We start from the raw sequence: 14538 nt of genomic DNA, 5'->3' as shown, positions 1-14538 counted from the left end.
CCATTTAGCTGTTCTCACTGCCAGGTTTTCATAAGCATCCTATATTTTCCAGGCCTCGTTGCAAACGTTTATTAAAAGAACGCTCCCTACCACCTCAGGCCTCTCAAAAACTGAATATGTGATTTTTTACTATCTGATATTGATGCCTACGTTACCAGTAGAGTTGCACTGTTTGCTCTCGCTGCTAGGAAAATCAGGTCCAAATTGTGCAATTGGGATTAAAACCCAATCATTACCTTTTTATCTGTGCAATCCTTTATTGCCATGTAGGAACTAAATTGAAACTTTAAACCTCCTCATGATCTTATCAGTTTTATGTCTTGATTTTAACTGATTTTGTATATTGTTAATTTATTTGAAATGGCCTATGGCTATCTAATAAACTGAATTTGAAAAGTTTTCCTCCAAACACTCTGGCTGCGTCAACTACCATTTCCTTTTCCACAGCTCATCGGTACACCACTGGATTCCTGTGTTATTCCACTGCTACTGACTAGGAAAGATAGCCACCTGTAACATTCATCAGAAGAATGACAGCTGCTGATCAACCTAGGTCTGGCATACAAAGCAGAAGTCCTAAGAGGTGGGCACCTGAATACCTAGGCTGGAAATGTGAACCTTCCCATACCTGCTCTGCAGTGGCTGTGGTTTCCAGAATCTCAGTCAGTGTCTCTCCTGGCTGGAAGCGGATGACATCCACAATTAAACGTTTTGTACTGGAAAAAAGGACGAAAGATATTGTGTTTAACTAATCCCCTGCACAACTGAGTGTATCGCTATTTCCAGCTGAGAATATTGGCTATTCTGTCCCACTTCACTGCCTGTTGCTGAATTCCTCCAGCGGACGAAGCTAGAAACCACCATCCAACTGCTGTCATAAGATTACAAGATCTGGATGCAATAAGATACCTCCCACATGATAGCCAGGCCCTAAGAAAAATCTCCAGTAGGACAGTGAAACTATAAAAGTTAGCAGGGATGGCTGTGTGTCCAACACAGAATGTACATCCAGACTGCAGGAGTTCATGAAACCTTGTGGGTCAGAGCAAAGGTCCATAAAGCTTAACAGCATCTCTTCACAGATTATTATTATTATATTATTAGAAGACTTTTAGGCCACTCCTCTCCAAAATGGTATTGGGGTGGCTTGCAGCAATTTCAAAGATAAATCTCAAAATACACAAGGCATAACTCCAACCATTTATAGTTCCCTAACAAGCTAGGCACACATCTGATGCAAGTGCGGTGTCTGGCCTGGATCAGATTAGGGAAAACAGCTGGATAAAATCCCCAGGTGGTGGGTGGGGGCTAGGCAGGGGGGCCATATAAATGGTAAAGGTTCAGCCCTTGGCCTCAACCTAATGCCTGGTGGAAGGGCACCATCTTACAGGCCTTTTGGAACTTAGAAAGGGCCATGGTTTTCACTGGCAGCTCATTCCACCAGACTGGAGCTAGGGCTAAAAAAGACCTGGCTCTGGTTGAGGCCAAGCTCATCTCTCTGGGGCCGGGAACCACCAGCAAGTTGGAATTTGCTGAGCGAAGTGCTCTTTTGGGTGCGTATATGGAGAGGTGGTCCCTCAGGTACGCAGGTCCCTGACAACTTAAATCTGATCCGGAACTCGATCGGAAGCCAGTGCAGCTGTTGGAGAACAGGTTGAATATGGGGTCTTCATGGGGTCCTTGTAAGGACCCGGTCATCTGAATTCTGGACCAGTTGTAATTTCTGACTCAGGCATAAGGGAAAACCCAGTGCAGAGCAATTTACGCTAATCTAGCCTCGAAAAAAGGTGCCCCTCGTTTCCACTGACTTTAGTAGAATAGTCTTTGCATCCATCTCTGCATTCTCATCTCCAGGAACATCAAATTTATTAGTCAGGGTGAGAGAAACTTCAGTCTTGGCCAGCATCTCGTTGCTACCATCACCTGCACTGCCTGGCCCTTCCCCTGAGGAAAAAGAAAAAGTGAACAAGCTGTGAGGGCAGCCTTCAGCCCAAGCAACCTTTTCATGAGCACTTTCAGAGGCTGAAGGTTTTTCAGACTCACTTCCTGAGCAAAGTTTCAGCCATCAGGGAGGCAGAGAATGGAAGGTTTGTTTTCCTTTCCATGAGTCTTCCTTCTCAGTGCTATAGGGCGGGGCTGTCTGAATACATGGAATTAGCCTTTCTGTAGAGGCAGACAGGGTTTCTGGTCAAGTGCGACTCCTGAGGGGAGGAGTTTCTCTGCCAGGTCCGTCTGGTTCTGAAGCAGTACAGCTCCCACTCCAAAATGCATAGGTTGATAGCATCAGTAAAGGCCAACCACAAGCCTTATGGATCCCTGCCCCCATGGCTCCTTAAGAAGACTGATGAAGAAGATAGGAGACTCCTTAATCTAGCTCTCCTTTGCAATGAGAGAGTTCCCAAAGGGGTTTAAGGAGGCAGTGGATTGTCCCTTGCTGGCAAAATATCCCTGGATCTTCTCCCCAACATTTTTATGCACCATCTTGCCCAGCTTGTTTGAAGGTTTGGACTGAGATGCTGACCAATATGCTGATGACACCCAGCTCCAACTCCTGATGCATGGCTGCCCTGATTCACCCCTAGAGTCACCTGGCAGATGTATAGAAGAAGTGAGGAGGTGGATAAAGCAGAGTTGCCTAAAACTCAAGCCTTCACAGATAGAGGTCCTGCGGCCAGGTAGTAAAGGTGAGGTTGGAGTGTTTCTAAAGCAAGCTTCTCCACCCAGTTGCCTGTAAAGGCAGCAGGCTCACTAGGGTGACACTGAAGCTGCTTCTTGAAGGCATGGGGCGGTTAGGAGGGGCCTCACAAATAAAAAGAAATCATGGCACTCTTACAAGAGTGCAAGCAGGCAACTAACTGCCCTGCAGGGGAGGGCCAATACTGGGCTTAGGAAGAGAAGCCCCTCCCCTTAGTAATCGCAAATTATCAGCGACCCTGCCTGCCTTTAGGGAGGAACTCATTCCCATGAATTCAGACTGTAGCACCAGAGATAGAAGCAGGTAAAAGAAGATGACAAGAAATTTGAAGGAAAAAAAAAAAGCCTGAGTTTCTACCCTCTTGAATGTCTGCAGCAGCTCTTTCTATCACCTTCCCAAGAAATGCCAAGTGCAAGACAGGGCGGTTGTTCGCAGCCTCCTGTGGACCCAACGATGGTTTCTTCAGAAGACGCTGGACCACTGCCTCCTTAAACCCCTCTGGAAATTCTCTGGTTGAGAGGGAGATTATCTCCCGGAGGGGGGGCCCTATCCTTGCATCCGACCTTCTGATAAGCCGTGAGGGGAAGGGATCTAGGGGGCAAGTGGTGGGTCTTGTCAAAATCAGTATCCTGTCCACTTTGGTCAGCAAGAAATGTCTGAAGCTACTTAATATATCCTTCAGAGATGGCCAAGGGGCCTCTAGTTCCTTTTCTGTATCTAAAGCTGGTGGAAGGTCATGGCGGAATGTCAACACTTTATCTGCAAAGTGGCTTGCGAATGCCTCATGGCTGATATCCAGTTTGTCTCTGTTCTGGTATCATTCTTCGAGGGTGGTTAGTAATCGGACTAAATGTAGTATATGATACATGTTGTTGGATGTTTCAGTTGTTTGTTCTTATGGTTGTGGTGGCCTATGGCTTCAACAATAAACCTATTATTGCCATTCATTCTGCCCTGCTTTTAGAAAGGTCACTACTTCTCATCATTTCAGTCATCACAAAAGACTTCCCAATGCCAAGTCAGAGAGACTCACCAATCAGAGATTCAATGGTAGGAACTTCCCCCAGGTCATCCAGAAGTTCATGAATGGGGTCATTATGCTCGGGAGCAATTGCATCTTGATGGTCCAGAAGCAGCTGGTTTCAATGTAACAGAGATAAGCCATGAATTCATCTTTCATTTGTTTTCTGGAGAAATATTGGTCATAGGGTCTGGAACCCAAATGACTGGTACAGCTTTGGTCAGTGCTGTGAAGAAGACTCACCGTATGTGTATTGATGATTTCTCCAATGGAAATATAAATCACTGGCTTTGTGAGAGTCACCAAGTCAGAATACTCATCAACATTAAACTTATCTTGCAACTCTGGGACTTCACAAGCAGCCTGGAAAAACCGTCTGCAGAAAGATAAAAAGAGTCAAACCAATCCTGTACGTCCAAACCTGGCATAACCCAGTGAATGACTCTTTTTCTGTCCTCTGCAGGCTTGAGCAGAGACTAAGACATCTCCCCTAGTTAAATGCTTTAAACACACACCATCCCATCTGTTCCTGACAGCCATTCTGTACCACTAATCAGCCCCAAGAACCAAGGACCACTGCACGGTGGGGCGTCATCCCCTCCCATGTAGAACTGCCTGGCAAGAGAAAGGATTTGGCTTTACCACAGCCCCATTCTAACAGCCCACTTCAACATAACTGGAACAGGAAGGAGCGAGATATCTTGGCCAGAGGACTAAGGCTCTTCTTAAGGAAGAGCAGACTAGCCACAACTGGGTGCATGCAGTCACTTGTTTGTGTGGTCTATTCATGTAGACTCTGCTTTTTAACAAGACTGACGAAGTTTTAAAATGTGATTCCCCCTCCCTCAATTAAACATTGAGAGAAACACATCAACTGGAGCCTCATGGTACCCTAAGGAGCTGGGACTGCCCAGGGGATTCAAGAACAGCCCAGATGTTAGTCCTCCACTCTCACCTCAACCTTCCAGCTGCTGGAGGCTTCTAATCATTAACATCTCCCCTCCAGAAAATACTCCCCAATAACAATAAATGGTACAGCACAGAGGACTTTCAAGAGACCCAGCAGCTAAGAAGTCTTGGCAGAACACTGAATAGTCCTTGGTTCTAGTGTTGCTAAAGATACAGCCATCCTTCACTTTTCCCCCTTTAACTTGTATGTCTCACCTTTTAGTTTTCAAGCCTTATTTTCATTTTCAACACATGATTTTCATTTAGATACACAGCTTACTACGGGTGACATCTCTGTCACTGTATGAGCAGTCTTTAAAAAGAGACACTGGTGAAAACCTACATGCATGAAAACCCACTCAAAAGATGCTCTGAGAACCCTGTGGTAGATGTGCAATTCTTTAGCACCTTCTGGAATGCAATGATTCATTAGAACTCACAAAGTGACATCAAGGCATAAATATGAATGAATGAATGAATGAATGAATGAATGAATGAATGAATGAGGCATGCCACTTGAATCTACAATGCAATACTTTTTCAACAAGCTTCTATGTGCACTGATGTATTATTTCTTTCATGGCAGCCAGACAAACCCATAGAACCGACAGAGCAACAGAAAAGTGTGGATGCCAGCAGCAATCCTGCCTTAAAGACATCCCAGTCAGGACAGAATCAGGAAAAAAGTGGCATGCCAGCTCTAACTTACTGAAATCAGGGGTAACCACAGAATATTTATGCCAAATGATACTTCCATGGAATTGCCTTCCAAATATGTTTCCTGATTGTAGCAAGACACCTGGCCACTGAAGTGAGCCTTTGCTGGCTGTCCCACGCAGAATTTCCTTTATGTCATTGTGACTTCAGAATACATCTTATACTGGAGTGATTAACGTCCCCAAGGAATCCCATACCTGAACTTCTGATAGGACTGGGAGAGATACTCATTGATGATACTGAGGTGTGCATTATCCCCTAGGAACATCTTGTTGGATGCTGCATGCTGCAACATCTTGGCAATGGAGCCCAGATTGCGCCGCTGGTCTGTCGTCAGTTGTCCTCCAGCCGACAAATCAATGATGTCAAAGGCATCAGGAGCCACAATGGCAGGGTTCATATAGCGATAATAGAGCAGGTTGCCAACAATCTGGGAGGAACAAAATGACATCAAGAGGACAGCAGCAGGCTCCTTGGGGCCAAGCAAAATGCAACCCCCGTGCCCTCCAATCCCACTCATCCAACCTACTCCAGTTAGAAAGATAGAACAAAGTTATGAAAATTTATAGCAGGAAATCACTTTTTGATGCCACTAGGTACCTGGAAACCCTCCCACCTACACCCTCCAAATGCAGGAAAAGCAACAGAAGCAGAAACTAGTTGATTATTTGGCGCAGCATGAAGATACCATGTGAAAAGGCAAGCTCAGGGTGCCCCTTTGCTATCTAGCAGTTATGTTATTCAAGTGCCCCTTTTGGCTGTTGCATGCCAACCAATCAAAGGGTTGCAGGGACAAATACTCAGCGCCTCTACTTTTGCTCTCTCCTTCTCATGACTAGGAGCATGAAAAGCGAGCAGCTGCCATCTTTGCCAGCCTCCACTGAAATAAAGCTAAGAGAGCAAGGAATAATGCTTGGACTTGGGGAGTGGGCTAGTCATTCTGGCAGGACTCCTGCTTCTTTGCAATCCCTACACAACTGGATGGAGGAGGAAGAAAGGTGGCAGGAGACTCAGAGAAGGGTCACTCTGCAGGGGCTTCCTCACTTCATCAGCTGCTCTCACCGAGCCTGCCACAGGAATGGCCAATGGCTACTGCCCCTATGATTTCAATTCTGCCCCTCTAAGCACTGCAAGTCACTCCATGGGAATGTTTTCACTTCACACCTAATGTATGATCGAAAAAATTGAATTCACCTGCAGAGAAAGCATAGATTCGATGCCTCAGTGTGGGAAAGCACAGAACTAGAAGAGAGAAGAAAACAGTATTTTTTAGGAGGAGGAACAGGTTTCTGTCTTTAAAGAGAAACTGCCAGGTTTTATTATCATACTTACTGTTCTGACCGTACTCATTTATGAGAATAAGGCAGATGCAGGGAACAGCATCAATGCTGTTCAAACTTAGTTTTTAAAAGAATTGTATCCAAGGGCAGTATGCTGCTGGCCAAATGCCTGAAACCTGTCCTGCTGACAGCCATGTTGCTTGAAAAGAGGCCACTGCCATTATTTTTCACCTGACACTCTCTCTTTAAAAAACAAAGAGCCAGCACAGGCTGCTCACACTGAAACAGAGTGCGATCGCTGGCTGCAACTAGAGAATGAAGGAAGCCCAGCAGGGAGAGATGGATAGATGCAGCAAGCCCCCATTCTCAGAGCAGCCCCCAGCCCTCTCCCCCACACAGAACCTCAGGACTCACCAGGCCACCAGACATGAGAAAAGCCAAGGGCATCCCTCCACACACACATTCCCCAAAGTTCCTCACCTTCAGCAACTCATCCTCACTGGCATCAGGAAATTTCTCGTGCAGTGAATCTTTCAAGACCTTGGCAATGAAACGCATGCCATAACTGCAAAAGGGACAAAGGCAGGGAGAAAACATGAAGGACAGGGGAAAGACACTTGATTCACCCGCCACTACTTTGGTAGCAACTGAAGGAACTTACGGGATTTTTTCCAAGGAGCTGATGATGGCCAGCAGAAACTTGTCTGTCACTGTCCGCATGTTTTTGATGGAGGTATCCAGACGCGTCTTCACCTCTTCGTGGGCCAAAGCTTGTTCTGGTGTGACATCATAAGGCAGCTTGCTGTCAGAAAAGACACAGGCAGATGAGTCCTCATGGAACCAGGGAGGTCCTAATCCCTCACAGGAACAGGCACTGGGCCTTTGTATTGCCTGCCATATGAGTAGTTTTCCAAAGCTAGCTATGAGTTTCCTGCATTGCATGGGGAGTTGGACTTAGGGTTGTGTGTGGCGGTGTCCAAAGCGGCCGTTCCAGGCCAATTCAGCCAACACCACGCCACGGGGGGGGGGGGCAGGTACAGGCGCCGACGCGTCAGTCGGCGCACACACGCAGGTGCAAAGCTCTGTGCCTGTGCATGTGTGCCAACCGGCGTGTCAGCGCCCACACCTGCCCTCGCCCCTGCACCATGCGGTGCTGGCTGCGTCAGCCTGGAACGGCCGCTTCAGATGCCACCACCGCTTCAGATGTCAACCCTAGTTGGACTAGGGGACCTTGGAGACCCCTTAAAGAAAGGGGCTCAAACCAAGTTTGATTCCACACTCCTCCTCTACATGCAGCCAGTTGGATGACCTTGGGTTAGTCACAGTTCTCTAAGAGAACTCTAAGAGCTCTTGCAGAAAATAATGAGTCCTGCATTAAAACCTCCAGCTCAATATCTTTCCTCTATATACTTGTTTTTCCCCGTTAATATTTTCATTTTAGTCCTCATAATCCCTTTCTGTCAATGTCAGTCCATCCTACATCTAGTATTTATCCAAGCTTTCAGGCTGTAAGAATAATTTTTAAAAACCCAGCAGCAGTGAAAAGTAATAAATACAGAGCAGGAGAGTAGTTATGGATGGATTGTCTAGCCTGGGCCTTTAGCACCATCACCTACAGACCTTACCTTACAGAACTAGAACCATCACCTTACAGAATTACATCACCTTACAGAACTAGAACCCTTAACAAGAACAGCTGCAATACCTGGCCTCTCCAGTCTGTGACTCCATCTGGTTGACCCATGATTTGTATATGTCCACTGGATCGGTCTTGATATTGAGTGCTTTGTCTTCCATTATCTCCTTCACGACTGGAGCCAGGATCTGCCTCAAGGCGTTCTGCCCACGAGCACCACGGTTGAAACTTACCACCATCTTTATCACTGTGGGGTTGCCAGTCACAATCTCATGGAGCTGGTCCACCTTTGATCTGGAAGAGATGAAGAGCAACAGTCTCATGAATCAGACAAAGATCCCATTCTCTCTCTACCCCAACAGCGCAGAGTCAGAGTGACATATAATTCACAAAGAACAGCTATGTCATATATTACTCCCCAGTTTGATTGCCCCTGAACTAGGGACGTTCCTTGGGTACCCTCCACAGTATTATCCTTGAATCTGCCCAGTTCTTTATTTAAGGTAATAATGTAAGCCAGCAGTAATCACCACAATGTTGTGAATAATAAATTCCCCATGGTTATATTGAGGAAATATCTTTTTTGCCTGCTAATCTATTCTACTGAATAATCCAGAGACCAAGTTTCCTGAAAGAGGTATTTGTCTATTTGCAAATAATTTTGAAATTTGTTCTCTCTCCCCAATGTCTATCATCAGCATTGTCTCAAGGAATTTGTTGCACCTCCTATGCATTTTTAGTTGCAGATTCCATTATCATTTGCCCAATGAGATCACCAGGACTGCACACAGAACTATGCTCTATGTCCACAACACAGAAGCACACAAGGGAGAAATAGCCCCCCACTCAAAGGTTTGTTCCAATATTTCAATGGTTTGTGTGTGGGCTGGATCAAAGTAATTAAAGGCCAGTTAGCCTAAAACCTGTTCCAGGAAAGTTAACAGAAACTGTTGTTTGTTTGTTTATTTATTTAATATACCACCCTCCCCGGAGGCCCAGAGCGGTTTTTATTAAGGAGAAAATATTTAGGCACTCTGAGGAACAAAGCCTATTGAGGGAAGATACCTCACCGAAGTCTTAGTAAACTCAGAAATCATGGGACGAGGCCCTTCAATGGATTAAAATTTTGTCAAATGGCAGGATGTAGAGAATAGGAACAAGTGGACCGTTTGCATAATGGAGGGACGTGACCAGTGGGGTGCCACTAGGACTGGCATTGGGACCAGTGAGATTTAATTTGTTGTTACATAATTTAGAATTCCATCTAAACATCCGGATGAAGTTTCTGACAATTAGAGCGGTTTCTCAGTGGAACAAGCTTCCTTGGGAGGTTCTCCATCTTTGGAAATTTTTAAACAGAGGCTAGATAGCCATCTGATGGAGAGGCTGATTTTGTGAAGGTAAAGGGGTGGCAGGTTACAGTAGATGAGCAATTGGAATGTGAGTGTCCTGCATAGTGCAGGGGTTGGACTAGGTGACCCATGAACTTTAATAAACTCAGAGACATGATGAGTGTCATACCATGGACGAGAATGCTGGAAGGGAAGGGAGCATGTGAAGGGTGGGCGCTACTCAAACAAGAGCTATTGCATGCTCAATCAATGACTATTCCAGAAATACGAAAACACTGCAGGAGCTCTAAGAAGCCTATTTGGATGAACAGAGAACTTCAAGAGGAACTAAGAAAGAAAAGGAAAATGTTCAGGAAATGGAGGGAAGGACAGAGCTCTAAAGAAGAGTACCTACAGGTTACTAGGCACTGTAGATCAATCATCAGAAAGGCCAAAGCTGAGAGTGAGCTAAGATTGGCCAGGGAAGCCCACTGTAATAAGAAAAGATTTTTCAGTTACGTGAGGAGCAAACGTAAAGTAAAGGAGGCAATAGGCCCGCTGTTGGGTGCGGATGGACAAACTCTAACGAAAGATGCAGAGAAAGCAGAAAGGCTTAGTGCCTATTTTACATCTGTTTTTTCCCACAGGTCAAAGTGTTTAGGCACGTCTAGAGATGGCTGTAGCCAAAGGACAGTGTCTGGGTGGCAGGTTAACATGGATAGAGAGGTTGTCGAGAGGCATTTAGCTGCACTGGATGAGTTCAAATCCCCTGGTCCAGATGAAATGCACCCGAGCGTACTCAAAGAACTTTCCAGAGAACTTGCACAGCCCTTGTCCATCATCTTCGGAACCTCTTTAAGGACTGGAGATGTCCCGGAGGACTGGAAAAGAGCAAACGTTATTCCGATCTTCAAAAAAGGGAGGAAGGATGACCCGGGAAACTACAGACCAGTGAGTCTGACCTCTGTTGTGGGGAAGATAATGGAGCAGATATTAAAGGGAGCAATCTGCAAACATCTGGAGGACAATTTGGTGATCCAAGGAAGTCAGCATGGATTTGTCTCCAACAGGTCCTGCCAGACCAATCTAGTTTCCTTTTTTGACCAAGTAACAGGTTTGCTGGATCGGGGAAATTTGGTTGATGTAATTTACTTGGATTTTAGTAAAGCTTTTGACAAGGTTCCCCATGATGTTCTGATGGATAAGTTGAAGGACTGCAATCTGGATTTTCAGATCGTTAGGTGGATAGGGAATTGGTTAGAGAACCGCACTCAAAGAGTTGTTGTCAATGGTGTTTCATCAGACTGGAGAGAGGTGAGTAGCGGGGTACCTCAGGGTTCGGTGCTCGGCCCGGTACTTTTTAACATATTTATTAATGATCTAGATGAGGGGGTGGAGGGACTACTCATCAAGTTTGCAGATGACACCAAATTGGGAGGACTGGCAAATACTCCGGAAGATAGAGACAGAGTTCAACAAGATCTGAACACAATGGAAAAATGGGCAAATGAGAACAAGATGCAATTTAATAAAGATAAGTGTAAAGTTCTGCATCTGGGTCAGAAAAATGAAAAGCATGCCTACTGGATGGGGGATACGCTTCTAGGTAGCACTGTGTGTGAACGAGACCTTGGGGTACTTGTGGATTGTAAACTAAACATGAGCAGGCAGTGTGATGCAGCGGTAAAAAAGGCAAATGCCATTTTGGGCTGTATCAACAGAGGCATCACATCAAAATCACAAGATGTCATAGTCCCATTGTATACGGCACTGGTCAGACCACACCTGGAGTACTGTGTGCAGTTCTGGAGGCCTCACTTCAAGAAGGACATCGATAAAATTGAAAGGGTACAGAGGAGAGCGACGAAGATGATCTGGGGCCAAGGGACCAAGCCCTATGAAGATAGGTTGAGGGACTTGGGAATGTTCAGCCTGGAGAAAAGGAGGTTGAGAGGGGACATGATAGCCCTCTTTAAGTATTTGAAAGGTTGTCACTTGGAGGAGGGCAGGATGCTGTTTCTGCTGGCTGCAGAGGAAAGGACACGCAGTAATGGGTTTAAACTTCAAGTACAACGATATAGGCTAGATATCAGGAAAAAGTTTTTCACAGTCAGAGTAGTTCAGCAGTGGAATAGGCTGCCTAAGGAGGTGGTGAGCGCCCCCTCACTGGAAATCTTCAAGCAAAGGTTGGATACACACTTTTCTTGGATGCTTTAGGATGCTTAGGGCTGATCCTGCGTTGAGCAGGGGGTTGGACTAGATGGCCTGTATGGCCCCTTCCAACTCTATGATTCTATGATTCTATGAAGTCCCTTCCAACTCTATTATTCTATGATTCTATGTAGTAGAAAGCATAATGAACATGTCAGTTCAGTGTGCAGCAGTGAAAAGGAAAAACTCCCTGCTGGGAATTACTGGGAAAATAATTGGGAAAAAAACAGCCAATATAGTAATGCCCTTGTCTAGAACTCTGGTGTGGCTTCATTAAGAAGAAGAATGTGTGCAGTTCTCACCACATTATCTCAAAAACGATATTGTAGTGGTGGAAAAGTAACAAGGGCAACCAAGATTGTTAGGGGGTTAGGATATCTTTCCTATGAGATAAGAGTAACCTTTCAGCCTAGCAAATAAATGGCTAAAGGAAGACATGAAAGAGGTTTATGGAATAAGGAATGGGGTGAAGAGGTTGCTTTTTCTCCTCTTCCTTTAACACTAGAATTTGAGGGCATCTACTAAAGTTGTTGGAAAACAGGTTCCAGACAGGCAGAAGCAAATACTTCTGAACTCAATGAATAATTAAAGTGTGAAATTCACTGCCAAACCTCTGACTCATAGAATAATAGAGTTGGAAGGGAACCTCCTGGGTCATCTAGTCCAACCCCCTGAACTATGAAGGACACTCACAACCCTATCACTCATCCACTGTAACCTGCCACCCCCTTAAGCCTTCACAGAATCAGCCTCTCCGCCAGATGGCTATCCAGCTTCTGTTTAAAAATGTCCAAAGATGGAGAACCCACCACCTCCTGAGGAAGCCTGTTCTACTGAGAAACTGCTCTAACTGTCAGGAACTTCTTCCAGATGTTTAAATGGAATTTCTTTTGAATTAATTTCATCCCATTGGTTCTGGTCCGTCCCTCCGGGGCAAGAGAGAACAACTCTGCTCCATCCTCTATATTAGCGATCCCCAACCTGTGGGCCGCGGACTACATGTGGTCCTTTGACTAATTGGAGGTGGGCCCCGAGGGACACCTTCTCCCCCCCCCGGCCCTTTATTCATCCCCCCCCCCGGCCCTTTACAACACACTTTGGGTGTCATTGTCTCCCATCACTCCCAGATGGGATTATCTCGTTGCAGAGAAACAAGCTCAGGGTTCCCATTGATTTGTCATTGTCATGAGTTAAAATTTCCATTAAAATAAAATGTTCCTTATGTTCATTGTTGTGACATGTCTGTATCTTATTTTGAAGGGATGTTTAAACATTACCATAGCGATCAGAGAGCGTTAGGGCAGTGGTTGAGAGTAGAGGAGTAAACTACCCCCCCCACCGGGCCTCAGTAAAAGGCGTTGAGTGGTCCCCAGTGAGTGGTCCCCGGTGATAAAAAGGTTGGGGACCACTGCTCTATATGGCAGCCTTTTAAATACTTGAAGATGAATACCAGTGCTAGGAAGCAGCATCAGGGGAAAGCAGCCTAGGCCACTACGGAAATCACTTCAACTGACTTTGGTGGGCCATGTCCCCCTGAAGCAATTGTTGTTGCTTTGGAAGAAGGGTACATTATTCCCACTTAGATCTGTTTTTATTCTGTCATTCACTACATGAATAAAGTCTGTAATAAGACTGAAAGCTTTAGGGTGGATATGTAAATTGTTTGAAATAAGTATTATATGACCTATATAGCTTTGTGAAGATTTTTGGATGGGTATTCTAATGTAAACTGCTATTCTAATGTCTACTTTTCTCCAGAGCTCCATCTAGCAGCAGAATGTAAAGGCTAGAACGATCAAAATGTAGGTGCCTTCTGCAATGGCTTTTGTCTCTTCAGGCAACACACTAGAATGCAGCCAGGCACCATATCTCCTCGATGGGATGACCATAGCAACATTTGTTGAAGTGCAATCAGCAACATGTTTGACTGTGTGCTTATTGATTGGGTAGCTTCCAAATGGAGAATCTCTGCTAGCTAGTCCCCCCCCCCACCTACTGAACTCCGAGGAAGTTCTTCCCCATAAAAAGCAGGCTACTCACCTGTAACAATTTGTGAATTCCCACTGAGCATGTAATGTGTTTGAGAAGCAGACTTAAAACTACTATACACAAGGTGCAAAATCCAAGTTCTCAAAATCACATACTTGATTTCCTCCTGCAGAGCAGTCTTGAAGAGGCGCAGTAACAGGTATTCTTCTCTTTGATTGGATGCATAGTTGTATAGAGTGAAGATCACGGAGTCCATAAACTTTGTGGACTTGTTTTGTGGCATTTGGAAAATCAGCTTAGCCAGATAAGTTGGGTTAGTCTGCAGTAAAACAGGAAGGAAGTCAAGCTCCTGAAAGGCAAGAAATGCCAGTTGGGGAGAAAGAGGCAACAATGCAAGGAGCCACAGAAGCATGCACCACTGTCATCAGAGACAATCCCCTTGCTCTACCTAGTGTCAGGTAAAGAAAGTTAAGGCAAACTGTAAAATTTAAATGTCTGGCTGACCAGAACTCCATACACTATGCCTCACCAGGCTTTATTGAAGAGCATTACAATATTAAACATGCTCAATTATTAGTGTTCTTTTTATTAATTTTGTGTATGATTGTTACATCTGGAGGATCATTGTCCATGGGGTCGTGATGAGTCGGACACGACTTTCCACCTAACAACAACAACATGATTGTTACAATGACCAATATTTCCTCAAT

General features: G+C 45.2%; 1 protein-coding gene across 1 annotated transcript in view; it reads right to left on the bottom strand.

The window, feature by feature from the left end:
- IQGAP1 (IQ motif containing GTPase activating protein 1) overlaps nucleotides 1-14538 on the bottom strand; it is a 62904-nt gene that overhangs the window by 6680 nt on the left and 41686 nt on the right. Inside the window, exons 25-33 of the mRNA XM_077317788.1 lie at nucleotides 13984-14147; nucleotides 8367-8591; nucleotides 7323-7463; nucleotides 7142-7226; nucleotides 5579-5811; nucleotides 3960-4092; nucleotides 3729-3831; nucleotides 1809-1944; nucleotides 629-716 (exon numbers count right to left, since the gene is read on the bottom strand). Of these exons, the coding sequence (XP_077173903.1) occupies nucleotides 629-716; nucleotides 1809-1944; nucleotides 3729-3831; nucleotides 3960-4092; nucleotides 5579-5811; nucleotides 7142-7226; nucleotides 7323-7463; nucleotides 8367-8591; nucleotides 13984-14147 (1308 nt within the window). The remainder of the gene's footprint in view (nucleotides 1-628; nucleotides 717-1808; nucleotides 1945-3728; nucleotides 3832-3959; nucleotides 4093-5578; nucleotides 5812-7141; nucleotides 7227-7322; nucleotides 7464-8366; nucleotides 8592-13983; nucleotides 14148-14538) is intronic.

This window comes from Paroedura picta, chromosome 18, assembly GCF_049243985.1.
Source record: "Paroedura picta isolate Pp20150507F chromosome 18, Ppicta_v3.0, whole genome shotgun sequence".
Lineage (NCBI taxonomy): Eukaryota > Metazoa > Chordata > Lepidosauria > Squamata > Gekkonidae > Paroedura > Paroedura picta.
Note: the sequence above shows the minus strand (reverse complement) of the source record. Positions and strands in the feature narration are given on the sequence as shown.